Source organism: Neolamprologus multifasciatus, chromosome 5, assembly GCF_963576455.1.
Source record: "Neolamprologus multifasciatus chromosome 5, fNeoMul1.2, whole genome shotgun sequence".
In the NCBI taxonomy this organism is placed as follows: Eukaryota; Metazoa; Chordata; class Actinopteri; order Cichliformes; family Cichlidae; genus Neolamprologus; species Neolamprologus multifasciatus.
Window position 1 is genome coordinate 19,249,097 of NC_140443.1, and position 27,283 is coordinate 19,276,379.

At 38.1% G+C, this 27,283-nt stretch overlaps 1 protein-coding gene across 11 annotated transcripts; it reads right to left on the minus strand.

Moving 5' to 3' along the window:
- Positions 1 to 209: 209 nt before the first annotated feature.
- On the minus strand, positions 210 to 26,549 carry LOC146518441 (inter-alpha-trypsin inhibitor heavy chain H3-like). 11 transcript variants are annotated; one of them, XM_085158464.1, is made up of 24 exons: positions 26,415 to 26,549; positions 25,637 to 25,797; positions 25,405 to 25,509; positions 24,634 to 24,796; positions 24,427 to 24,537; positions 23,364 to 23,492; positions 23,125 to 23,241; positions 20,904 to 21,072; positions 20,697 to 20,807; positions 20,335 to 20,516; positions 20,046 to 20,225; positions 19,829 to 19,950; positions 18,351 to 18,592; positions 11,245 to 11,301; positions 9,679 to 9,711; positions 8,572 to 8,598; positions 4,846 to 4,893; positions 4,527 to 4,565; positions 4,125 to 4,142; positions 2,694 to 2,801; positions 2,386 to 2,554; positions 1,233 to 1,381; positions 1,076 to 1,160; positions 210 to 980 (listed from the first exon to the last, which is right to left on the minus strand). In XM_085158464.1, exons 1-24 carry the CDS (start codon positions 26,484 to 26,486, stop codon positions 866 to 868), a joined length of 2,712 nt encoding a protein of 903 aa, XP_085014590.1. In that variant the 5' UTR covers positions 26,487 to 26,549; the 3' UTR covers positions 210 to 865. The 11 variants fall into 11 exon arrangements, with proteins under 11 accessions (XP_085014590.1, XP_085014583.1, XP_085014587.1 ...); XM_085158457.1 differs by having other exon boundaries at positions 4,125 to 4,172; positions 4,500 to 4,565; XM_085158461.1 differs by having other exon boundaries at positions 4,828 to 4,893.
- Positions 26,550 to 27,283: the final 734 nt, after the last annotated feature.

Genomic DNA, 27,283 nt, shown 5'->3' on the forward strand with positions numbered 1-27,283 from the left:
AAGGAAAACTTTGAAACTTCAAAAAACCCAGTGAACTGTTGCTATTAATGTTGAAAATTTACAAGAAAGTCTAGCTCTCTCCTTGAAAAGAAAATACAAAGAAACAAGGGTTTGTGTGTTTTGAAACAATGTGTTTTGAATTTCTTGTACATCAACCTCCACAGCAGGAGGGGCTTACAGCTGTTGTACAGAAGAGCTCGCAAACAAGGTTAGGGAATAGTTTGGATTCTTTATTCATTCGCTTGATATCCATTCCATAAACTGTTCTGAGGAAGTCATGAAATTATGCAAGAAAAATAACAGCATTATATTTGTCAGAGATCCTTGAATCAAGTCAGCCTCATTACATGTCATTTGCAGTTTGAGGCAAAAGACAAAACAGAAGAAATGTTTTCTCTCTAAATGTTGGGGTACTTAACCAGAATGCAGAAATATTTGAAATTGTTATTTATAAGCAAACTTTCTATAATCCAACTCTCTTCCAGATCAGCCAGCAAAGCTGATTAACATTTAGCTATAACAATATAATTACTGTAATTTAAACTTATAAAATTTACATTTTTCAATTAATTTAAAAATATAAAGGTGTAGAAGTATGCCTATTATTGTCATCTCAACTGCATTTGTGTCATTTTGGACGCTATGTTAATACCAGATGGTGGTAATCATAAATCCTTATTTATTTATTTATTTGTTTGTTTGTTATTTTTAATTGGTAATGCTGTCTGACACTAGATCCAGCACAATCACAGTTATATTTCTACATGTTGGAAACAGATGGAAAGAAAGTTTCCACAATATATGTTTTTGCCTTGTTTTCCTTTTAAATGAAAGATTTTTTCAAATAAATCAACATATTTGCCAGTTAAAGCTGTGTAATGACAAACTGGGACAGTGGTCTCTGCAGGGCAGAGTCCGCAGACATGAGCCAACAGTTCATTGTGACAGGAGAAGCAAAGCTGTAGTCAACAACCATCTCCCTACAAAAGAAAGAATAAATAGATAATATATCTTTGTAGTAATGGTTGAATAAAGTAAAACAAAAACATAAGTACAAAAAAAAAAGAATATATACCCAGTAACGTCTGCCTCCTGGTTTTTAATCTTTAGTTTTCTGACAGGAGCTTGCTGTACCTCCTCATAAACTGCAGCCTCTACAGCTGGAAAGAGAGAGTAAGCAACATTGAAAACCAATGCAGCAAGGACACACACACACACAGCTTTTCACTCACCTAAAAGTCCTTCAGCATTGTTGTCCGAGGGATGCTGTCTTAAAGCTGGCCAAAGGAATTTTGGACCTTTGTTCTCATGAACTATGATGACCATTCGCATGTCTCCAGTGGCAACGTCTATTTCGTTGTTGCGCACAATCACTGTCACACTGGAAAAACATGGAGTTACTCAACTTTTTTTTTAAAGCTGTATAAAAGTTCAAGGCACCTGCACAGATCATGCTACTTGGATGAATTTAGCCTGCTCTGATTAAATAGCAGTGCAGTGCATAAAGTACAGGGACTTTAATGAAAGCATCTTTTGTAAAAGTGAATTTATGACAGTGAATTCATGACAAACTCTACTTCATGTCTGCCCCTGCCATTTTCATTCTGTACTTCAGTTCATGGCCTGAACAAATAATTATTTGCATCCATCAATGTATTTTCTTCCATTTATCCATGATAGGAGCTGGAGCCTATTCCTGAGAGTTGGGGTACACCCAGGATAGGTCCTCAGTCTGACACAGTGCTGGCTGGTTTCTAATAAGTAAACTTAAGTCTGTAAATAAATATAAGTGTATGGCTTGCAGTCTACCGCAGCATAAAAAGTGAAGATCTGTATGCACTCGTCTGCCTGTATTCTTGTGCATTTGGGCTTTACTCACATGCACTCATGTGAGAAACAATCATGTTCCTGCTTTCGCTTTCCTTTTCTGAGCCAGCTAATCTCTGTTCTGTGTGTTTTAAATCTCAAAGCCTCTTATCATTTTGCCTTTTGGACTCCTTCATGTGACCCACCTCCTCCAATTGCTTTACCTCATCCACCATTCGCATGTACCCTCCTAACATTGACTCTGATCTGTTACACTATGTCTAATCACCAAATAGCTTATAATTCATACTCTTTACTTGTAAATCTTACCGGTGCTTTCAAATGATCTCCCTGAAATCTGAAAATCTCTACTGAAATCATATCCCATCAGCTCAATAATCAACACAAAATAAAAAACAAACTTTTTAGGGGTTTCAGCCTCAGATATGTCAGCTAACTTGGACAGGTGCTGAGAGAGACAGTCTTCTCATGTAAATCTTGGTAACACAGGTGAATAAGGTCACACATCTGTGCTTAAAGCTGAGAGCATGAGTCTCGACCATGATAATACAACATCACCTTCCAGCTGTAATGCGATCCTGTCCAGTGTAATTTGTTACTGTCTGTCCATCTCGTACAGTGACCCGGTTGGTGTCGATCTCAACATGTTGGCTGTCATTGACGTGTATGAAAATTCTGCTGAAGCCTCCATTTGTAACTGAATCAAGCTCACCATTTACAGACAGTTCTAGAAGAAAAGAAAAATGCTGATCTTATACCACAAACTGGAGTTTTCATATGAAAATAACAATGAGAAATAAGAGTAACAATTTTTATTACACTGAAAAGAAAAAAATATTAGGATGGAAAAAGCTAACAATACTGACCCCTGCTGGGATAGTGAAGAAGTTTAAGGCGGACAGGTCCACTGACATCAAAGCATAGTGGAACAGTCTGATTCTCAGCTTTTAGCAAAAACCTGTGGAGTACAGGAACTAGAGATACAGAGGCACACAGTATTAGAACATTTTTAGTGAAATTAAATATTCACCGCAGGTTTTTTACCCAAAATGTGCTTTATAACCCCTGAGCCAAGAATCCAAAAAATACACATTTGTTCATACATACTATGCAGAGCCTGATTTAAATAACATTTTATTCTTACAATTTTGTTTGCTTTTCTTTTTGTTTTATGGTTAATGAAGAGATTTGAAAAACAGCCCATGTTTGGAGTTTCCTTCCAGAAAAAAACTATGTAATTTGCTGCATATCTGAGTACATCATGGGTTGTTTGGAACTTGCAATACAAAAAAAGCAAACAAACAAAAGAAACCAAACCAAAACAATTACTATTATTTTTCTGTCAACCTAAATGGCATCAAGGCAATACAATATCATCAGTGGCTTCCAGAGTAATAGTTTCACGTGAAAGATGAACAACAGCAGGTTGGACATCAGGGAGAACAACCGTAAATTAATTTAATTACATACACTAATATTTTAAGTCTTTATGTTGCATATTGAGTTTATAAACACATCCTGATACTAACCACTGCTTTAAATAAATAAATAAAGACACGTATATAACTCAGTGTCAGTCTGTAAACATAGTTTGTACATAAATTAAAATTGTTGCACTTCAACTTGTTAGAAATGCTGTTCACAAACATTATCAAAGACAGCTCCTACACTGGTTTTGACCTGTTCAACCTGCTTCACTCAGGGAAACACTACAGATGCAGCGTAAATAGTTTCTTCCCAAAAGCCATAACCACGCTGAACTCACACATGCACTGACAATACAATACCACCTAATCCAAGGACTACCCTCTACACCCAGACTACACAACTACCATCACTACTGTGTAATATTTAATTAACGTGCAATAACCCACACAGTAAATATAAAACCCTATTTGTTTTTTTCCCATTATATATTTATACATTTGATGTTTTTTGAATACTGTTCATATGTATATAGTGCTGTGAAACTGTGCCCCCCCCTTCTTTTCCCACATATCTGCACTGAGATGGAGATGCTCTGTATCTCATTGTGCATGTGTATAGTGACAATAAAAAGTATTGTATTGTATTCTATTCTATTACCCTACAAATGCAAAACCTGATAGTACATATAAATTCATATAAAAGCTTTGAATGCTTCACTAGGAGAGCAGATGTTAGGAAACCCAGTAAAATTACACATTAAAACTGTGCACACAGGTTTTTTGGGTAATTACCAATACTGTTGATCTAAAGCAGCAGTTACATAAATCTTGCATTGGGTGACGGTCTAATAAATTTGTTAAGCACTTTACCTGGTGCAAGGTCTCCTCTCTCTCCTCTGGGGGTATGCTGTTGCAAGACTAAAAATAAACAGTAACATTTAAGAAGGAAATATCTGTTTTTATGAAATACAATTTTTTGTATGTTTTTGTAAAAGAGTACATTTGAAAATTCAGGGATAATATTAATGATTATATTTTAGCATTAACAATATGGTTTTGATTAAATAGCTTGTGGATTAATTATTCCAACCCCCAACCCCCCCCCCCCCCCCCCCCCCAAAAAAAAAATAAATAAAAAAAAATAAAAAAATAAAAAAAGTTGGTAGTTACCAATACTGTTAATCTAAAGCAGCAGTAACATAAACCTTGCATTGGGTGATCTAATAAATTTGTTAAGCACTTCACCTGGTCCAGGACGTCCTCTCTCTCCTATCTCTCCTCTCTCTCCTCTGGGGGTGTGCTGTTGCATGACTAAAAATAAACAGTAACATATAAGAAGGAAATATCTGCTTTTATTATATACTTTTGTATTTTTTGTAAGAGTACATTTGAAAATTCAGGGATAATATTAATGATTATATTTTAGCATTGACAATATGATTTTAATTAAATAGCTTGCACATACTGGTGGATTAATTATCCCAATAAACATAGATTTGTTTTGGTAGTTACCAATACTGTTAATTTTATGGTAGCAATTACATGAACCTTGCATCAGGTGATGGTGTATTACATTTGTTAAGCACTGTACCTCGACCAGAGAATCCTTTTTCCCCTCTGTGGGGGACCATCTGCATGACTAGAAATAAAGAGTAACATTTAAGAATTTAATATCTGTTATTTCCTTTAAAAATTGTTTTAGAGTACTGTACAGTTGCCAATCTACCCAATATGTCTGTGTAGGCTTTCAGTCATCCAGGTCATGCTGATCTAAAGAAATTGGAAGGAAAAGTGACTGGACTTCTTTAAGTTTCTTGAAGACATTTCATCTGAGTAGCTTCTTCAGTTCTAAAATCAAATGGTGGAGAGTCCCAGGTATTTCAAGGTTCAAGGTTTCAAGGTTCTTTATTTGTCACATGCATAGTTATACAAGTATAACACACAGTGAAATGTAACCTGACACGCTCCTCGACTTGTGGTAAAAAAAAAAAAAGGGGGGGGGGAGGGGGGCATTATATATATAATATATACATTATATATTATATATACAGGTGAATTCTGTACATTACGTGAATTAAATAAGAATAGACTATCTGACTTCTACCGGATTGCAGAAGTTGGAACAGTTTGTTGCCAGGATGGGACGGGTCCTTCAGTATCTGCGCTGCTCTAGTCCGGCATCTCCTGGTTGCATTTAAACCCTAGTGGAGGTCCCTTAAGAGGACTATTAATCATGTGACTCATCACATGAGCCAAAGTGTGAAAAAGGCATGGGTCATTATCACAAGAGGTTTTTGGGTTAAACCACTGTGGGACCTTGCTTCACCTGATGCTAGATGTAAGTGGGGGGTGAGCTGGGAAGGGATCTCAAAGCTGGTTTGTAGGTGGCAGACAGTTGGTGTTGTAAGCAACCCCCTCTGTTCAAAGATGGTCATTCACAGTAGACATAAATAGCTTCTCTTACTCCTCTTTCAGATTATCTGTCTTCTGTTTCCAAAATGTGAACATTGCCATCCTTGACAGAGTGACCTTTGACCTTTAGATCCAGTTGCACAGCCGAGTCTTGTCCTGTCAAGATGGCTCTTCTATGTCATGTGTTTATAGTATGGCTGTTTGGATTCTGTGATGTAGAGGTGGGGCTGGGTCTGAAGTGGACTGGGATGTCATGCTTGGTGAAAATTCTCATTTGGTTCTAGAACTGAAGACGTTTCTCAGATGAGAGGTGAAACATCTTCAAGAAACTTAAAGAAGTCCATTAACTTAGATTCCAAGCTCCTTAGACTACCATGACCTGGATGACTGAGAACCTACCCCATTAGCCTTTTGCAGGTAGTTGTAAAAATTTACCATAGTCTCCGATAGTATTACAGGTACATTATCCCATTAATAAACTGAAAAAAAAAAATTCTGAAAGGTCTTCAATTTAGAAGTATCCTTAGAGGTTCTAAGCCTGATCAGAAATGGCCCCAGTGGAAGGGTGGCTGTTTTATGAAAGGGAAACAGAGAGGCAGACAACCATTCACACTGACATTCACACCTATGGACAGTTTAAAATAATCAGTTAATCCAACCCTGCCAATTGAATGTCCCTGGACTGTGGGAGGAACCTGGAGAGGACTAGGGCTGCCACAAATGATTATTTTGATAGTTGACTAGTCACCGATTATTTTTGCGATTAGTCGACTAATCAGATCGTGCATCCATTGGACATAAAACGCACAGCTTATTGCACCAGCAGCATCTGCTCTTATATAACTATCATTAGCTTACAGCTTTAAGTGTTTAAGGTATGTGCTAACTAAAAATAAAGACAAGATGATAGTTTATTAAATTTTAATGAAATTTGCAGATTGTTTCGGTGAAGTTTAATAAACTCCTTGCTATCTAAAATATAACAGGACACTGGAGTATATTCTCGAGCATCTCACACTTCTGATAATCAGCTGTCTTCTTGACGTTTATTCAGCTGTGTAAAAACTATAACTTTAATCTCAGCCAAACCGATTTACTCGGGAACAAATAAAATACTAAAAAAAAGGCCAAACAATAACATTTTTAAGTTATCTAAGTGACCTATATATGTTTAACCTGAGTAGCGAAAGACAGCGGTGGGTTGGAAAACGATTTGCCGGGAGTCCGGTGTTCTCACCGGCTCTAGTGAGCCTTGCCCCCAGCTAGGAAAACGTTGCAGCGCTTTTGAAAAAATGTGGTGTCTTGATAAACTGAGCAGATATTTGAGGTTTATATAGTTACATTCTCGCCTGAAAATATGTTAAACATTTATTTTGTGACCCAGAGAGAATAATAAGAGTAATATTAAAACTAACTAGCTGCCGCCATTGTTGGAAACTGAGCTGGCCTGCGCTATGAATTCTGGGACACAGCTTCTTCTTCTTCGGAGTTTAACGGCAGCTGGCATCCTTGTACATGCAGTGCTGCCATCTTCTGTTTCAGTCCGTTATTACACTCTTAAATCCTACTACTGCGTCTTTTAGGATCTTACGGAAGCTTCAAATGACGCGTCGACTATTAAATCAGTCGTCGACGATTTTGATAGTCAACGTAATCGTGACTAGTCGACTAATCGTGGCAGCCCTAGAGAGAACCCACACAAACATGAGAAGAACACACACACGCGCGCACACACACACACACACACACACACACACACATATATATATATATATATATATAGAGAGAGAGAGCGATAGATAGATAGATAGATAGATAGATAGATAGATAGATAGATAGATAGATAGACCAATTTTAAACCATAACAATTTTGGGAAAATCAGATGTGGTTGAGCAGGAAAAAAAAAAATCTGATAATGTAAGATGGAATGAGTCTAAAAAATGAACATGCATTTATATAGAACTTGCTGACAACATTAGTACAGCACTCTATATTAGTCATGTTTTCTCACAGTATCTAGTTTATTAGTTAGTATGCATTTATTTATTGTGTATTTATAATGAATAAGTCAGTACAAACTTTAGTAGTAATTATACCTTAATAGAGCACCTGCATTATGTGCCACAACATACCTCAATGTTGCAAATCATGAATGCTTATGACTCATAAAACAACAAAATAATGAACAAATTGATTAATTAAAATTAAGAAACATATTCATTTATATTTATATATAAAAAAACCCAAAGCAATCCTGACTAAAATAAAGTTAAAAATGAGGACAGGAAACCATCTTGAATCTACAAGAAAAAGTCTTGTAGATTCAAGATGGTTTCTTGTAAAAACACAATAAAAATAGAATATTATATGAATTGATATGGGTTTTTTTTATGTAATATGTTTCTCATTAAGAGTCTGTTTCTGTGTTAGGCCTTTTTGTGTTCCCATTTTATTTTTGTAGTCTTTTGTCTATTAGTCTTTTGGTCTTTTAGTATTTTGTCTATTCAGCTTTACTTCCCTTGTCTTATCCCTGATTAAGTTTAGCTGTGTTAGCCTTGTGTTTCCATTCTACAATGATTGCTCTCAGTGGCTGGGATAATGTTTGTTTATTGTTGCGCTGTACTGCTGTCTTTAGTGTTTATTCTGCCAATTTGTTCCCAGATCCTTCCTTGTGTTTTCCCCATTATTTCTAGTGCTCTATACTGGACTGCCATTTATATAGAGCTTACTGACAACAGTCTATGTTACTCATGTTTTCTGCCTGTAACTAGTTTAATAGTTAGTACAAGTTTAATTATATTGTATTTTTTGTATTTATATAGTTAAGATAGTTAATTTATTTAGTACAAACTTAAGCAGTAGTTACATCATAATAGAAAAGCTGCAATATTTGTCACATCATACCTTGATGGCCAAGACTTTTTACTTTTCCTGAAATAACAAAAACAAAAACAAATTGATAACATGAAATTAAGAAACATGTTCATTTATTACTTGCCAAAATAACGTAATAAACAAGGTCCCTTTTTCTTGTCAATTCATACACGTTTTTCATTCAATTCAGTGCAATTCAAATTTATGTATTGACGTTGAATACATTTAAACAACACGAATTACATACACCAATATTTTAAATCCTTATGTTGCATATTGATTTAATAAACACACCCTGAAGCTAACCCATGCTTTAAATAAATAAAGACACGTATTATATTGAATCTCAAAAATCAGTGTCAGGTTTGTAGTGATGGGAAGTTCAGCTTTTCAGAGAGCTGGCTCTTGTGACACGGCTCCCAAACGGGTCTTAATTTATTATTATCTATAGCCTCATATTTTAGCCCTACTTGGCAAAGATGGATGCTTTGTGTGTTTATAAACCCTTTTGCATTCATTGTTTTTATGAGAAGCCTTATAATTGCCTAATTTTGTTGTTCTGTTGCAAAGGTAAAGCAGGTAGTCTTACGTTTGTTTAATATTTTCATGAAAATTTTCCTTTTAATTTAACACAAAAACAAAACACTGCAAAAAAAAAAAATTCACATAACAGAAACAGAACCAAACTCAGTAGCCGAACAGTATTTCATCAGTGCAGGTTGACATTGCAGTGTCTCCTCTTAGTTAGTTAGTCATCTGCTTCTTCTTTAAAGTGCAGCCAGTTGCTGCTTTATTTATGTGTGTCAATCATATTTATGTGTTTTCGCACTCTGCTCCTCGACGCTGTCTACCATCTCACTCACTGACTGAGGGGTAGGGACGTGCGGAACGATCCAGAAAATTTGATACTTTTATGTTTGAATTTTTACGTTTTACACTCTGTAATATAATATCTTAAAAATGAAAGTTTAAGCAAAAAAGTCAGTAATTTCCAGTTAAAATGTTAATGAAAAGCTCTATGGCTGTGAATCCTTCACCAGAAGAATAGATGTTAGGAAACCCAGTAAACTACGCATTAACAACCTTAAGCAGCAATTACATAATATTAAAGCAGCTGCAGTATGTGTCACATCATACCTTTTATGCCACGAGTACGTGTGTTTGAGATTCCTGAAACAACAAAAACACAAATTGATAACACGAAATTAAGAAACATGTTTATTTCAATTTATATATAATACTAACTAATGACCGCATGACCCAAAATAAAACAAGGTCCCTTTTTCTTGTTCCCACATAGCAAGGAGGTCTGGCCCGGATCTGGTATCAAGCTGGCACTGCTGGCCGACCTCTGGCATGATAGGACGCATGTCATCCAGACATGGGCCAGGCCTGGCAGAGATGGCACTGTCTATGTGATGGCATGCTATCGATTGTGGTTTGGGTTCTGTGGCCCAGGCTCATAGAAAACAGGTCTTCCCTGGATCCGGCATCAAGCTGGCACTTCTGACTGACCGGTGTCATGGTAGGGTGTTTGTCAACCAGATGTGGGCGACCTCTGGCAATGATGGCACTATTTATGTTCCTATTTTCCTATTTTAGTTAGAAGACCCAAATGCCATGTTGAAGCCAAATGCCATGTTGTAGCCAATGTTTCAAGTGCAGGTTTGACAGGTTTGTGAGGAAGTACTCAGTTTAGAGAAAGTGTGTGATTGGGTGAATGTGGCCTGTTGTATGGAGCATTTTGAGTAATCCGGGAAACTAGAAAAGTGCTATATAAGAGTCAGTCCATTCACTTTCTGAACAGAGTTTTGTCATGTTACTTTTGCACTGTTTTGCATGTTCCACGACGTTATTACATGGCTTGATTAAGGTACACATTAGGCCGACATCTGGGGCCAGACCTGAAACTGTTCTGTGCCAGCACAGGACCAGCAGTGTGTCTACAACTGGCCCATGGCTGCACACAACTTACACATGGCCCACATCCCGCAAAGAACGACAGCCCTTTGGTGGCACAGACCAGGTTTGCCAGAGGTTGTCCACACATGGGCCAGCACAGGACCACCAGTGTGTCTGCAACTGGCCTTGTGCTGGCCTATGTCTGGGCCACATCTGGCAAACCAGATCTGGGCCACCAAAGGGCCGTCATCTTTTGTGGTATGTGGGCCATGTGTAAGCACATTTTGTGGGCCAGATCCGGGCCATACCAATTTTGCTATGTGGGTTGATTCAAACATGTTTTTTTTTAGTAAAAATGTGTTAATTCAATTCATTGCAATGCAATTTTATGTATATAGTGCTAAATTACAACAAAAGTTGCTTCACAGCACTGTATATTGTTAGATTATTCACACAGTTTTTGTCTTACTTTTATTATTCTTTTATTTTATTTTATTTTTTTTAATCATTAGAACAACTGAATTAGAAGGTAGTTCAGTTTCTTGAACTTTGAACTTATAGAGACTAGAGTTTGAGAAATCTGTTAAAAGCTAGTTTAAAAAAAGACTGAATTAACTGAACTTCTTAGAGAAGTCATAAATTTCAAGAACTAAACTTATTTTTCTGTTCAGGAATGTGAGTTAATTATGTTACCTTGGCATTAAAAAAATGTTTTGGTAGTTACAATTCTGTTCATTTAGAGCAGCCGCTACATAAACCTTGCATTGGGTGATGGTCTAATAAATTTGTTTAGTACTGTACCTGATGAGCTGTATCCTCCATAGCCTCCAGTGGTTCGTTTGTCCATCACATCTGTGACTAGAAACAAACAGATATTTAATTTAGGAATTAAATATCTGTTATTTTCTTTAAAAAATGTTTTAGGGTACGGTACAGTTGCCAATCTATCTCTGTGTAGGTTCTCAGTCATCCAAATCATGATAATCTAAGGAGACTGGAAGGAAAAGTTACTGGACTTCTTTAAGTTTCTTGATGACATTTCATCTGAGTAACGTCTTCAGTTCTAAAATCAAATGGTGGGTAGTCCCAGATAGTTAAACCCTATCGAGGTCGCTTAAGAGGACTATGTATCATGTGACTCATCACACGAGTCAAAGTGTGAAAAAGGCATGGGTCATTATCACTAGAGGTTTGGGGTGAAACCATTGTGGCATCTAACCTCACCTGACGCAAGATGTGAGTGAGGGTTGAGTTGCCTGGAAAGGGATCTCAAAACTGGATTGTCGTAAGCAACCCCTTCTGATAGTTGTTGACAGTGAATATAAATGGCCGCTTTCATTCCTCTTTCAGATTATCTATTGTCTTCTCCTTCCAAAATGTGAACATTGGTATCCTCGACAGAGTGACCTTTGACCTATAGATCCAGATGTACAGCCAAGTCTTGTCCTGTCAAGGTGGTTCTTCTGTGTTGTGCATTTTTTAGAGTGGGAGTTGGGATTCTCCAATGTTGAGGTCAGTGTTTGTGTTTTACCCATTATTCCTAGTGCTCTAGACTGGATAACCATTTATATAGAGCTTACTTACAACAGTCTATAGCTGTGTCCCAAAACGTCGGCTGCATCCTCCGGAGGCCGCATTTGAAGGCCGATTACGTCACAGCCAGGCGACGAAGGCTGTCCCAATTTGTCAACTCCTTCAAATGCGGCCGACAAATGCGTCCTTCATTTCCCCGAATTTGAAGGATCGGTCGGGTGTGTCCTTCGTGGCCCACCATATCCCAGAATTCATAGCGCGGCCCAGCCAAATTTCAGCTGCCAACACTGGCGGCCGCTACTGAGTTTTAAAATTAGTCTTATTAATCTTTCTGGGTCACAAAATAAACTTTTAACATATTTTCAGGCGAGAAAGTAGCTGTGTAAACATCAAATATCTGCTCGGTTTATCAAGACATCACATATTTGCAAAAGTGTGCCGACGTTTTCGGAGACGTCTGTTACCCACCCGCTCGATAGCAAGCCAGGGGGGGTTCAATTAGGGGTGGGTTTTTATAATCGATTTATCGATTAAAATCGATTCTGGCTTGGATAACGTAAAATCGATTCATTAAAATCCTGAATCGATTTTTTAATATAAATTTATTTTGCCCGAAATGCCAGAATCTCTGGTGAAATCTCACAAAATTTCAACAACCACCAAACAGCTAAGACAGTAAATGAGAGCAGGAACACAGATTCTGCACAAAGATGTAAACACACAGCGCGGACCTGCCGACGGATCAGAATCAGTGAGATGTCGCCTTTCTCAGCTGACGGTCAGGGCTGAAAGCCGACAGCTCGCTGATTCTGATCCGCGGGTCCACGCTGTGTGTTTACGCCCTTTTTGCGCTGATCATAAAGTTGTTAGTTTTATCTCTCTCCAAACTATACTGACCTAACCAGCAGCAAAAGAAGATCCAAACTATGCTTCACATAAACATCGTCATGAATTCCCTCTTACTTTTGCTGTTTTGCTTCCACCACGTTAAAATCACACTTCATGCACAGCTCTCTCTCTCTCTCTCCCTCTCTCTCTGTCTCTCCCTGTCTGTCTGTTTTCTGCATTATTCGCTTGCTTGTTACGCACATGTCTACCGTTGTTTATAGCGCTGTCAGCCGACGTTTTTTTTTTCGTTTTACATACTTCCGAAAAGAAAACCTAATTTCTGCCGTTCAATATTGAACAAATTTCAACTTTTTAAAATTATGCAAAATGCAAAACGCTTAGCTGTGTCTCTAATAAACAGCTGTAACTTCAGAGGTAACGTTCATGTGTTGATTAATGGTTTTCTTTCGTTTTTGATGTACTGCAGAATATTTTTATTAAATCCCAGGCCAGGAAAATCGCCTTCATGTTTTTCTGTGTTTTATCTTCAGCTACTTTGACACAAAGGCATCTGCTGTGATGCTCACACCTTTGATAAAGTCTGGAAAGTGTCAGCTTCCTTTTTATAGATACAAAAATATGTAAATGTACTGATCTGAATTATAATATTTCTGACTGTCAAAATTTCCCAGATTCAAATCGAATTGAATCGAATCGAATCGAATTAAATCGAATCATGGATCGAATCGATTCGGGACCTTGTGAATCGGAATTGAATCGATTCTAGAAATCAGTGACGATACCCAGCCCTAGGTTCAATGGTCACTCCAGCCGGCGAGAGCAGTGGACTCCCGGCTTCATCGTTTTCAGACCCCCGCTCTTTCGCTACTCAGGTTAAACATGATATATAAGTCACTCTGATAACTTAAAAATTTAATTTTTTACCCTTTTTCGGTGTTTTATTTGTTCTGGAGTAAATCTGTTTGGCTGAGATCAAAGTTATTAGATTAAATAAAACTTTATTAATCCATCGGGTGGGTTCCTCTGGAATTTTCACACAGCTGAATAAACGTCAAACAGAAAACTGATTAAACAGAAGTGTGAGACGGTCGAGTATTTACGCCAGTGTCCTGTTATATTTTAGATAGCAAGGAGCAGACGGACGAGTTTATTAAACTCCACCAACACAGCGGTGATGCAAATCTGAAGGCTAGACCGTCCCATTTCACAGCCTTGCACTTCCGGCCTTCTCAGTCTTCGAAGGACCCGGCCCACGTAGACCGCGAAGGCCGGGTCCCCCGAAGGATGCAGCCGACACTTTGGGACACAGCTTATGTTAGTCATGTGTTGTGGGGCGTGGTCTGCGGTGCTGGACACACCTGCACAGCATCCACAATCACACCTGCTGTATTAAAACACAGTGAATCGGGGTTTGGGGGTGAGTTGTAAGCAGTGTTGGGGAGTAACGGAATACATGAACCGCCGTTACGTATTTAAAATACAAAATATGAGTAACTGTATTCCGTTACAGTTACCGTTTAAAAAGGTGGTATTTAGAATACAGCTACTTTGTTGAAATAAATGGATTACACGGCAGTACTTTCCTGATTCATATTGTCACGGGTCAGGATTGTTTGGGTTTGTTTGACAGCTATGTTCTGTTGTTCCAGGCAGCAGCGTTACGGTTGCCATGGTTACAGGGTGACGCTCTCTCTCTGCGTGTTTCCTGGGTGAGAGAGCGCCTTTTTGTTGTTGTTGTGCTAAGCTAATAGGCAGAATGCTACAGGTATAGCTCTAAAGAATGTAGCATCATAGGCAGTGTAGTCCGTGCTGCAGGGAGAATGGACTGCCATACCCGTTATGTGTCTTTTAGCGAGGGAGGGAGAAAAAGGAAAAGTACGAGCTGTCATCGAGCAGAAACGGGAGCTGGAAGCATGTAAATATAATAATAACCACTGCAGCCAAGAAGAGTGCCTGACGAGCCCAGTTGTAAGTAAGCTATTAAGACTCGACAGTACACCGTGTTCATGTTTTCCTCCAAAAACAATAAGTTCCGTTGGAGCAGCCTTTCAACGCCTCTCTCTGTCTCTCGCAAGCAAAGTTGACCCAGACAACAAAGTAAAGCTATTTTTCGGCTACAAGCCCGACACAGAACCCACCGTATTAGTCAAAGGTCCCTTTACTACGGTTCGGAGCCGTGGACCTTCAGTAACAGTAATAAATCACAGTAATAGTACATTCACGTAGTTGTAAACAGCATGATAATATATTAAGTAATCCAAAGTATTCAGAATACGTTACTCTCATTGAGTAACGTAACGGAATACGTTACAGAATACATTTTGGAGCATGTATTCTGTATTCTGTAATGGAATACATTTTAAAAGTAACCTTGCCAACACTGGTTGTAAGCTGTGTTGAATGTGGTGTGATGTGCAATATAGATGGCTCTGAACGACAATCTCTGGACCCGCTGTATCACACTGTTAGGATGCCTGGGTCGTTGAACCAGTGTTTTGTGTTTTTGGTTCCTTGATTTTGTTTATTTCATTATATTATGGGTTATGGGTTTTGTTAGAGTTTTAGTGTTCTGGTTTTCTGTCTGTTATCCATAGTTGCTGTCTTCCCGGGTCAAGTCTGCATCTCTGTGTTATGTTTCCTGTTTTACTTTGAAAGTCCGTGTCTCATGTTAATGTCTCTGGTTTTGCTGCCTTTGTTTCGTTAGGCCTGATTTGCCCCAGCTGTGTTCCCCTCCTGTTTCCCATTCCCTGATTGCTACCTCTGTGTATTTAAGCCCTGTGTTTCTCTGGTCGTGTCCAAATTCATGGGCTGCATCCTCCTGAGGCCGCATTTGTAGACCGATTACGTCACAGCGACGCGCCGAAGGCTGTCCAATAGTGATGGGTCGTTCGCGAACTTTGAAGTGAACAACTCGACCCAGCTCCTTATTGGGAGCCGTGAGGGTTTTTTTTTTCTTTCTCTCACCCTCTCTCTCGCCCTTTTTTCCGCTAAACGCCGCACGCGTGGCCTGTACTTTGCGCTGGGCAGAGGGGGGAGGGGCGTTAGTTACACTTGCAGTAGCACAGGAACAGAGCCAGAGAGAAAGAGAGCGAGGGACAACAACGTCACATTAGAAAGGTATAGTAATCATCCACTATTTTCAGTTGCAGATGATAAAGGATTCAGAAATCATGCAGGCCCATATGACAGAGAATGTTTTCTTTTTGTTTTAAAATTTTAATTTATATCTAATTGTGTTGTGGTTTGCAGTGTTTTGTGTTGTTTCATGTAAAATTTGTTTAAAAGGAAAAAGCTGAAAATTTAAATAGCTAAGAGTTTAAAATGTAAATAGTTGTTTTTTGTATTATATGATTTATTTATTACATTTTATGTGGAGTGGATAAATAAAGTATATTTATGGTGGCCCTTAGAGACAAAGCACGTACAAACTCCAAAATGCGTAAAAACATCAAGTACAAAAGACAACAGAAGTGCTCCAGGATGCTAGGGCGCAGTGTTGAGCTTTTGTTACCTAGTGGCTATGCAAGCCAGGAAGTATCAACAACCGGATTTGGTGTGTGGTAGTAACAGGTAAATGAACTTTTTTTTTTAATTATTTGAATAAATATGAGTGCTTGTCTATAAATACACAAACAATACACACATGCTTTCAATTGTGTAATTTAAGTGATCTGGGTAGCTCTGTTTTGGAAGTTCAGTTAACGCTAGAAATGTGTTTTGGAGTTTGTATGCTTTAGAGTTTGTATGTGCTTTGTCTCTAGGGGCCATATATAAACATATATAAATAAAACCACTTTTTTTACATTAGTAATTCCTTTTCTGCATAATTTTATATTATTGTTAATGATTAAATAATTAAAGTTACAAAACAACCTGAAGAGCCGGTTCGGAGCCGAAAGAGCCGGCTCTTTTTAGTGAGCCGAGCCGAAAGAGCCGGATCTCTAAAAAGAGCCGGAAATCCTATCACTACTGTCCAAATTCGTAGACTCCTCCAAATGCAGCCGACAAATGCGTCCTCCTTTTCCCCGAATTTGAAGGATGGGTCGGGTGTGTCCTTCGTGGCCTACCATATTCCAGAATTCATAGCGCGGCCCAGCCAAACTCCAGTTTCCAACAATGGCGGCCGCTACCAAGTTTTAAAATTACTCATACTAATCTTTCTGGGTCATAAAATATTTCAGGCGAGAAAGTAGCTGTGTAAACATCAAATATCTGCTCGGTTTATCAAGATATCGCATATTTGCAAAAGTGTGCCGACGTTTTCGGAGACGTCTGCTACCCGCCAGCTCGATAGCTAGCCGGGAGCTCAGGGGTCACGGATGCGGCCGAGAATGGCACAACTCCCAGCACATCATTTTCAGATCACCGCGGACTTTCGCTACTCGGGTTAAACGTGATATATAAGTCACTTAGACAACCTAAAAATGTACAAATTTACAGTGTTTTGTTTGTTCGTGAGTAAATCGGTTTGGCTGAGATTAAAGTTATTAGATTAGATAAAATAAAACTTTATTAATCCCCTGGGTGGGTTCCTCCTTGGTTTTCACACAGCTGACTAAACGTCAAATAGAAAACTGATTAAACAGAAGTGTGAGACGGTCGAGAATTTACACCAGTGTCCTGTTATATTTTAGATAGCAAGGAGCAGACGGCCGAGTTTATTAAACTCCACCGAGACAGACCCCAGCCGTTTACTTCCGGCCTACCTGACCTTCTGAGGACCCGGCCCACGAAGGCTGGGTCCTCAGGAGGATGCAGCCCATGAATTTGGACACGACCTCTTTGTCTGTGTCGTTCTCTACCCTCATCTTGCTGTGTGTTCTGTTTGCGTAAGCTTATTTTGTATTCTCAGTTTTGTTATCCTTTTAAGTTCAGCATTAAAGCTGTTTTTTGTAGTTTACATTTGTCTCCGGAGTCTGCACTTTGGGTCCTTTCCTGCCTGCACACAGCCGTTTCATAACACACACCATATCATGTTTTCTAACAGTACCTTGTTTATTAGTTAGTATAGGTTTACTTATATAGTGTATTTATAGTTATTAAGTTAGTATAACCTCAAGCAGTAATTACATCATATTAAAGCAGCTGCAGTATGTGTGGCCCGGATGCACTGTCTGCATTGGCTGTCTCTCACCCTTTTTCAACCTTCTTTCAGTAAATATTCTCAGTTGTGGTTATTATGTGTGAGTTTTGATGTTTGAAGTTTAGAACTTTTAGTTTCTTTTCTTAATTTTTGTAATCATAGTGATGCCTCTGTTCCCGGTCTGCACTGGTTAGTATCTATCAATAGTGGTCCAAGGAAGAAACAGTGGTGAACCAGCGATGGGGCCATGGGCGGCCTAGGATCACTGAGAAATGTGGGGAACAAAGACTGGCATGTGTGGTTCGATTTAACAGATGAGCTACTGTGGCTCAAAGTTCATGCTAGTTCTGATAGAAAAGTATTACAATACTCAGTGGATGGCAGTTTGATGCGCATTGGGTTTTTGACAATTGACACTTGACAATGATGTTAGTCTACTCACCAGGTGAACGGCCACCCAGGCGACTACTAGGAAGCAAATGTAGTCTTGAAGGTAATAGAACTACAGGGGGCTGCTGTCTCTGTGGTGTTTCACCTTCCTTTGGTTTATGAAGCACATCTGTGTTCTCTCCTGGAGGCTTTGTGACCACCATAGATGTGAGAGGAGTCACAAAACTGTATTTCAGTGACAGCTCCAAAGCCTCCTTCTTTACTTTCTCTTTCTCCGGTCCCGATAACTGAAGCCTGTGCCACAAAATATTAAATAAATATGAACATTAAGAAAGAATTAAATGTGCACTTGATAACTTCTGCATGTCTTTGGCCCATCTCGAGTGTTTTTAAAGTACTGCTGTATAGGTGGAATTTTTAGAAAATGGAAAGATTAGATTAGATTTTGTGATTCTAATCATAAAAATGGATAAAACAATAATTTGTGTGTAATATTATCACACAAATGGTGACAACAGTGAGTTCATGTGCCACACTTCTTTTTAAAGCTGGTCCTCATTTCCAGATCAACGGAAAAATTTACTGATACATTCAATAGAATGTAAAATATGGGTTTTTAGGTCATCGGCTGCCTGCTAATATGAAACAAATTTTCAAGACAGGTTAGCCTCAAACAGAGCTATGCAATTTGAAATGTGTTTTGTTTCTGTAATGAATCATTTCAGTCATGACTTGTTTACTGAACTGTGTTTATGGTAGTTTTCATGATAGATTTCTAACTTGCTTATACAGTTGTGACTCAGTTATTTATGGTGGCAGGTGCTATCAGTGTTATGAAATAGAAACACAACACGAGAAGCAGGTTAGGAATCTTTTACCATTAGCTACTTTCAGCCACTCCCTTATTCACAAGCTGGTCCACATTTTATGATCAGGCAGCTTTTTATCCTCATCATCATCACCATCATCTTTATTTATAAAGCACTTTAAAAACAACCACAGGTGACACAAAGTGCTGACATTACAACTAAATAATACAATTAGATGAGGTATAAATAAAACCCAAATAAAAGAAGGAAAAAAGTAAAATAATTAATTAGTTAGTTAGTTAATAAATGGTTTAATTCAAAGAGAAAGTCTCACTACGGTCAAAAGCCAGCTTTTTATGCAGCTTTTTATGCCAAATGCCCTTCCTGCCACAACCCCAAGGGATTTGTGACTCCTCTCAGAATCAAACCTGGGGTCTTTGCTCCTTAGAAACATGTATAAAGCTTGTCAAAATAAAGAAATTACTGTAAATATGTTACCTCAGGGAAATTATTAAATAACTTTGGCCTTTTCTAAAAGCCCAACTTTATTGTACATTTGACCATTAACCCTGGAGAACCCATGGGGTCAGAGCCGACCCCATTGGTTTACTAGGGAAACCATGGGGTCAAATTCGACCCCATGGGTTCTCCAGGGTTAAATAGTTTAAGGGAAACTGTTAGGGACAGTCAAATGCGGAAAAATGGCATATATCATACTCACTCTTTGTCTAGTAGCTGTTTAACTGTGAGGTACGCCCAAACCCTCTGGATACGGTCATCAGACACTGTTCCAGTGGATTCCACGGTTTCATTTGGATTAGAGAATATTATTCTTCTATTACTCTGTAACAATTCAAATGCAATGTAATGTCAGTATAGATACAGGGAAAACAGTTTAAGAAAATGACAACTGATGAGTCCTGTGAATCTATCTTTACCGAAATGGCCACAACTTGAGGGGTGAAGGTTTCAATATTGTTATCTGTGATCTCACCGGCCACCACAATCTCAGAACCATTATAATACTGGCTGAACTTAGTCTGGGTTAGATTGGTCCCACCCACATAGATCATTGTCACATCTGTTAATAGAGGTGTGGCCACCTCTTCATAGAAACCCTGTTGATATACAATGTAGACATTATACAAACTATTCTTGTTTTTTCTTTCAATCCTCTGCGATTTTTAAATCACATCATAAGAGTATTTACTGTATAAGGAAAATTACCTTCAGCTGTAAATCAGCATCAGAGTCTTCATATATCCGCCGTGCCACACCATTATTTTGCAGCGACATTTTCTCAAGGAACTTAAAATCAACATCAAAACCAAAACCGAGACAGTACAGTGGGAATTTGCCTGCAATAGCCTGTCTTACATTTGACTGAATATTCTCCAGGTTTGTCACCCCTGAAAAGATACAAGATATACCCAGATAGAGTCAGAAATAACAGTCTCAATAATGCTAAAAAAAAAAACTTGATAAAAAAAGCTTAAAACGTATAACTAAATTAAATACAGTGTTTAATCTAATCCCCTATTTCTTGAAGTATTCTTGCACATTTATGTAAATGTGTGCTTTATTATAACCTGAGGTTGGGTCTCCATCTGTAAGAAGTATCAGAATAGATGCTGAACCTTCTCTGCTATGATCATTCAGCATACGTGCTCCTTGCAACACTGCTTCATTTATATCTGTGGCTGAAATTCAACAACAAACAAACAAAGTTTCAGTCCAGACATTTTTCTGTCAAGTGTTCATATTCCAAAATATATATGTTTACTGCAACTTCTCACATCCTGTAGCTTGTATATTGCTTGCAAAGTTGTTGGCGCTTTCCACGTTTTTGCTGTTGGCCTGAACGAGTTCTCGCTTCCAGTGCAAAATGTTGCCATCAAAAGTGATCAGACCAAAGTGATCATCTTCTGCCAGATCATTCAAAATGTGGATTAATGCGGTCCTAGTCTGGGCAAAAACATGTTACATTTTTAAAGTGATTTAAACATATTGCATGTTTTAGAATTATAGAGTGAAAAACCACCACAAAAGTGTTGATAAAAGTGTTTTCCCTTTTCCTGATTTCATATTTTTTCCATATTTGTCACAGTTGCATGTTAAAGATCATTAATTTAATTTTAACATTAGGCATAGATGACCCAAGTAAATGCAAAATGCCGTTTTTAAATGATCATGATTTAAATAAAAAAAAACAAAAAACCATATATATCTGTTTCCATGTGTAAAAGTAATTGCCACCCTCCTAATTAAATGTTCATGAATTAACTAAGCATAACCAAGCAAAGGTGATTTCCACACCCAGGCCTGGTTACTTCCTGACATATTGAATCAAGAAGCCACCTAAACAGAATATGTCTGACAAAGTGAAGCGAGCTAACAAATATCAACAAACAACACATCAAGCTCTAAACTAATGAATCTTGAGAACACCTGAGAAACAAAGTTACTGAGATATATCAGTCTGTAAAAGATTTTCTGTTTGTGCGTTGAAGCTCAAGCATACTAAAATTATGCCGCACGGCAGTGATCCAAAACACACAAGGAAGTCCACCTCTGAATTACTGAAAACAGAAATAAATGAGTAAAATAAATAAACAATTCATGTCAGGACTTAAATCCCTTTAGATGCTTTGGCATGGCCTTAAACTGACCGTTGTAAACCCTCAAGTGTGGCTGAAAGAATTCTGCAAAGAAGAATGGTCCACAGCAATGTTAAAGACTCAGTGCAAGTTATCTCAAAGACTTGATCGTACTTCTTTTTAGCCAAACTACATTGGCTCCCTGTTAAATATCATATAGATTTTAAAATTCTTTTATTCACTTTTAATATTATGAATAATTTAGCGCCCAGCTATCTTTCTGATCTACTCCACTAATACAATCCCAACAGAGCACTTAGATCGTCCAACCACAGGCTCCTAGTACAACCTAGGACTCGAATGAAGTGGAGAGGTGACCGGGCCTTTGCATCCGTGGCACCTAGACTCTGGAATAACCTTCCTGTTCATATTCGTACTGCCGAGTCTATCCAGTCTTTTAAATCACGTCTTAAAACGTATTTTTTTACTTTGGCTTTTGATTCTGTCTAGCTGGCTGGTCTAGCTTGTTGTGTTGTTACCTATTGTTTGTTGTCCTCTTTTATTGTTTGTTTTAACTGTCTCATGCTTTTAATGACTGTGAAGCACTATGGCCAACACTGTTGTTTTAATATGTGCTATATAAATAAATTTTGATTTGATTCATGCTGCCAAGGCCAATTATTAGTTTTAGAGTGCAATTATTTTTTTCACATAGAGCCGGTTTCATATGCTGTGTGCGGCAGGCAGGATTGGAGGACCCAAAATGCACTCTTGACAAAACTAAACTCAAACCCCAATTTAATTGCTGGAATCCAAGATAACAAAACAAACTGGAAAAAACATGAACTAAGCAGGCAGGCCGAACACATGGCAAGAAAGGAGGGAGAATGTGACGCTGAACAGAGGGAAACACAGACACTAAATACAAGAGAGAAAAAGGGCAAAGAGGAAACACCTGAGAAACACAGCTGGCAACTAATGAAGCAGACAAGATGGGAGAGAAGCAAAACAGAACATGACACACAACAACAGGAGACTATCAAAGTAAAACAGGAAGTACAGGGAAAACACACACACACACACACACAGATATCCAAAACCAGAAATACTAAGTAAACTCAGGAGCATAAGCATACTAAACTAAGAAATAAACGATTCAGAGAAGATTGAACCTCAACCTCAAAACAGTAAAAACAAACCACTGGGTCAACGACACAGGTACCCTAACAGGTACCCTTTCCACTTTTGGAAAATGTTTTTTCCAAAATAAATAAACTCATCATCATTTAAAAACAGCATTTCGTATTTACTTGGGTTGTCAGTATCTAATACTAAAATCAAATAAATCTAAAGCATGTTGGTGTGATAAAGATGCAAAAATCAGGGAGGAGGGCAAATATAGACCCTTCAAAGAATTTACCTGGAGTATTTTTCTGCCACGCATTGAGCCACTCTGATCAATAACAAAGACGACATTTTTTGGCACTCGAGGAAGATCAGATGGAGCAAAGTGATGAACAAAGTATCCGTCAGATTTCTAAGGAGCAGTGAAAAGAAGGTTCTTTGGTCAAAAGATAATTTAAGGAGCAGAAAGATATAATATTAATTCAGCATTTCTTTTTCTCTTTGTGTGTACATTGATAATTGACCAGGTTTTACCTTGATGTGTCCTAGTCCATTGTCCCTGTTGACATCATAAACAATAACTAGATCTCCATTCATACCCTGATCGCTACAGCTGTCACACATCTTCTGTTGGTCAACTGTTGGATAGAAATACACCCACGCCTGGAAACAGAATGAATTTAATTCTTTAGACTCATGAGAGACAGAGAGGTCAGTGATTTTAATTTCTGTTTACTTGATAAAAAAAACTGTGTCCTTTTCTTCCAAACCTTTGATTGCATTTATCTGAGACGTGAGAATGTACAAGCTCAATTTCAAAATATTCTGCACAATGTATAAGATCTTAATATAAACAAAACTTTCAAACAACTTACACTCCATATTAAAGAATAAAAGTCAGCAGCTTAAAATTCAGTTTTCTAACAAGTCTAATTACACTAAAAAATATTTGCAATAGGTCTAACTGGGCATAAAAAGAGAAGCGGGGAATTTGAGCAGTAAAGATGGTCTCACCACTTTCTCAAAGACTGTCTAGGAAACTAGACAGTTATAATTTGATATATTAAAAGATTCAGAATATAGAGACATATGTTTTTACTCAAGGACCAAATGTTTGAATCAATATTTTATCATTGTCCATTCAGTTGGCACCACATCTAAAATAGACGAGACTTTTTAGTAGCAATCCCTGCATGAGCTCAGGAACACTTGAGAAAACCATTGTCAGCTAATATGGTTTGTTGTTGTATACACAAATTTAAAACAAAGAAAAAGAAAAATCAACAAGATTGTAAAACACTTATTTCTTATTTAATTTCTTATTTGAATTTCTTATTTCGTATTGAATGTGGACTGACGTGATAAGAAATGCAACTGTCATGTACACATGACATGGATAACTTGTGTATTTGTACATTTCTGTGTAGCTTCCACCATTTAATCCTTGCCTCTTCCTTCCCTTGCTTCCTCTTCCTGATTTTCAAAGGCATCCTACAACCTACCATCCTATCCTGATAGTATCTATTTTATTGTCTGTTGTGGCAGGACGTAGGTTCACTTAATGCTTTACAAAACTGAGAATTCCAATATACGGTACCTCTTTATCTGTGTGTGTTTTAGTGATGGCATTAGCGAGGGCTTTGGTGCTCAGGCCTCCTTTCACATCGATGAAACTGATGCCAGCTTCCTCTTGAATGTGCACATCCACCTGGTATTAAGTACAGTAAATATAAGATCTAGTCATGGCTTACCTCAGCATTGTTTTCCTAAACAATCACTGAACATATAGCAATAAGACAGTCACCTTGAAGTCACTGACAGGCTGCATGGGTCGAGCATGAATTTGCAGCTCGTACTTGCCACGTGTTCGTTTCATTAATTCCTCATATGTGAGTTCAAATGTGACCTTTTTGTGAGCAGCCACAGTTACAGAGGTCTTAAATTCCTCCAGAGTCCTTCCTACAGAACTAAAGCAGAAACAATAATCATTTCCTTAAATAGAATGTCACAGCAGGTTATTGCTAAAATGAGAACATTAAAAAAAAACAGAACAAAAAAACCCCAAAACCTTCTGGGGGTAGTCCTCTACCACCTAGTCTTACCTCTCCCAGCCCTCCCTCTTCCCTACTCATACAACATCATAGTCATACAACATGTCCTTCACATACATAGGATCTTGAAGGGAGGGGGTCATGGATCGCATAGGTTACAAAGAGTGAAGCCATTCATGTGGCTTTGCTGGCTGTTCTGCGCAATGATTCCTCTGGTCATGAGTGTAATTAGCTACACCAATGTTTATTAACACTATAGTTTTCACATGGTCATATTCATCCAGTACACTCACACTCCACAACACACCAACCCAACTCAACACTGAGTGGAAAGAGGGGACATCTCCCCACACCCTTGTTTCAAACACCCTGCCTGTGATGGTGGTATCCAGGAGGTTTGTGGTGCACTTTGCCTTTGTCCCGGTTGGTCCTGTAGGACTTTCACCCTTTGGCCCATGGTTCCCCCTAAAAAACTTGTTCTGAGAATTGTTTTTTTATGTCAAGTTATGACTGAACTCAAATACCTGACAAGTCCAGCACTTTCACCACGGGACACAGCTTCAGAGTACTGTTGCTGAGCTTGCTCCTTAGCTTTCACAACACCATCATAAACTTGGCCATCGATAAACCTGGAGGACCAAGAGAAGCCCTTGTGTAAATACACACTATTGAGTATCCTGTAATTTGTTTTTCACTGTAGAATTCTTTATTTGCAAAAGTATCTGGATGGTTACAAATTATTTTAACTTCACACACATTCGAAATTTACTGATGAAGGCATTCTTGGGAATCCGAACATGGAATTCAATTTCCTTTGACTCGTTCATACGATTGGCCACACGGCTTGTGATAACAGTGGTGGCATAACGACTGGTCACTGTGGAGTTGATGTGAAAGCTGTAGATGTCCCAGTCATCCTGAGCAAACACAGGAGGCACATTTTTAAAAAACTGGCTTGGGTGATCTTATTGGTTGACCAAAGGTCAGATGTATTTGAAAAACAATGTGTTGGTGGATGACATCAGTGAAATCTAATTGGTTTAGATGCAGTAACACCCCATTCTTTTTATTTTTCCTCTAGTTTTAACTATTACATTCTTTCCCTAATGAGTTGATTTTCCAGACCGACTGGGAAACAGAAGTTACCAAAGTCAGAATAATATTACAATATTTAAGTTAAAAAAAAGAATAGACAATAAATATTTACTTAATGGGACTTGGCATTTTTAACCTTAACTTAGAACTTACCAGTACCGTTATCAATACCAAGCTTTAACTATTAAAATTTGCTCAAATTTCCTTTTGACTTCGACCCAGAGCAAGAATAAAGTAAATATGCAAACAGAGATTGACCAAAATTCCTTCAATTCACAAGACATTATGCGATCTTACTGTATATTAGCTAGCTAAAGACTTTAACCTTTTATTTTTGCCTCCTCAACATCCGTAATGCAAACACGCACACACACACATTTTTTTAGATTTTGGATTCTTGAAGTGGTTCTGTGGCCCTTTTTAAGTATTATGATCTTACCTTGTTTGGCAGTGTGGAGGCCAAAGACAGCAGCAGTCCAAAGAGAGTGATTTGCACCACACTTCTCTCCATTATGCCTCCTACCAGAGTGCAACCAAGGCAGCTGAAACTGCCTTTTAAACTCAAACAAGGACAGCACTGCTGTGTAAATATTTTTAATATTTAAAGAGCAAACTCTACTTTCTGTCCTCTTTTGCCAGCAATAACAAACACCCCCACACACAAAACACTCCTCCAACAAAGTGATTTTCCTGCAGTTTTGTGAGCTTTAATGTTGACAAATCAGTGCACTTTACCAGGACTTTGTTACCACAAAAATCTTTTCATTTGTGGTAAGCCACAGTGTTCTGATAAAGATACATGAAGACAATCTGACTTTTTAATTATTGGTGAAACTGGAAGAATGCATTAAATTACATTTTCGATAAGACAAATCAGTGTTGTGCGACATAAAAATCAGTCAGTGGTCTCTGAAGGGCAGATTCAGCAGACATAAGCAAGCAGGTCATTGTGAGAGGAGAGACAAGGGTATAGTCAACAGTGTTGTCACTGCAAAAGAGACACCAAAATAGTTAATACATCTTTGTGTTTAGGAGTAATCTTAGAAATCGAAGATTTTTCATGTAAAACAAAGGGGGGCCTAGCAAAAAAAGTTTGGGAACCACTGCGTTAGATTACTAATTACTGAAAAAAGTAATGGCTTTCCCATCACTGGATATGGGGTTGTGACGTTCGGTGAGCCCCTGCCATTTTAATTCCTAAATAAATAGATTATTTTAACTCCTTACAAATAATCACAGTGCACCTCATCTGAACCTTTTCCTAGGTTTATACCTAGTTGAGAATTGATACTTAGTAACATCTCAATA

What these genes read in the sequence shown, in the direction of transcription:
- LOC146518441 (XM_085158455.1), bottom strand. Translation starts at nt 26,486, where the DNA reads ATGGAGAGAAGTGTGGTGCAAATCACTCTCTTTGGACTGCTGCTGTCT. An exon ending in ACGTACTCGTGGCATAAAAG is followed by an intron (nt 8,599 to 9,678) that starts GTATGATGTGAC and finishes TTGTTATTTCAG; the next exon opens with GAAAAGTAAAAAGTCTTGGC. An exon ending in GAGAGGAGACCTTGCACCAG is followed by an intron (nt 2,802 to 4,124) that starts GTAAAGTGCTTA and finishes CTGTATCTCTAG; the next exon opens with TTCCTGTACTCCACAGGTTT.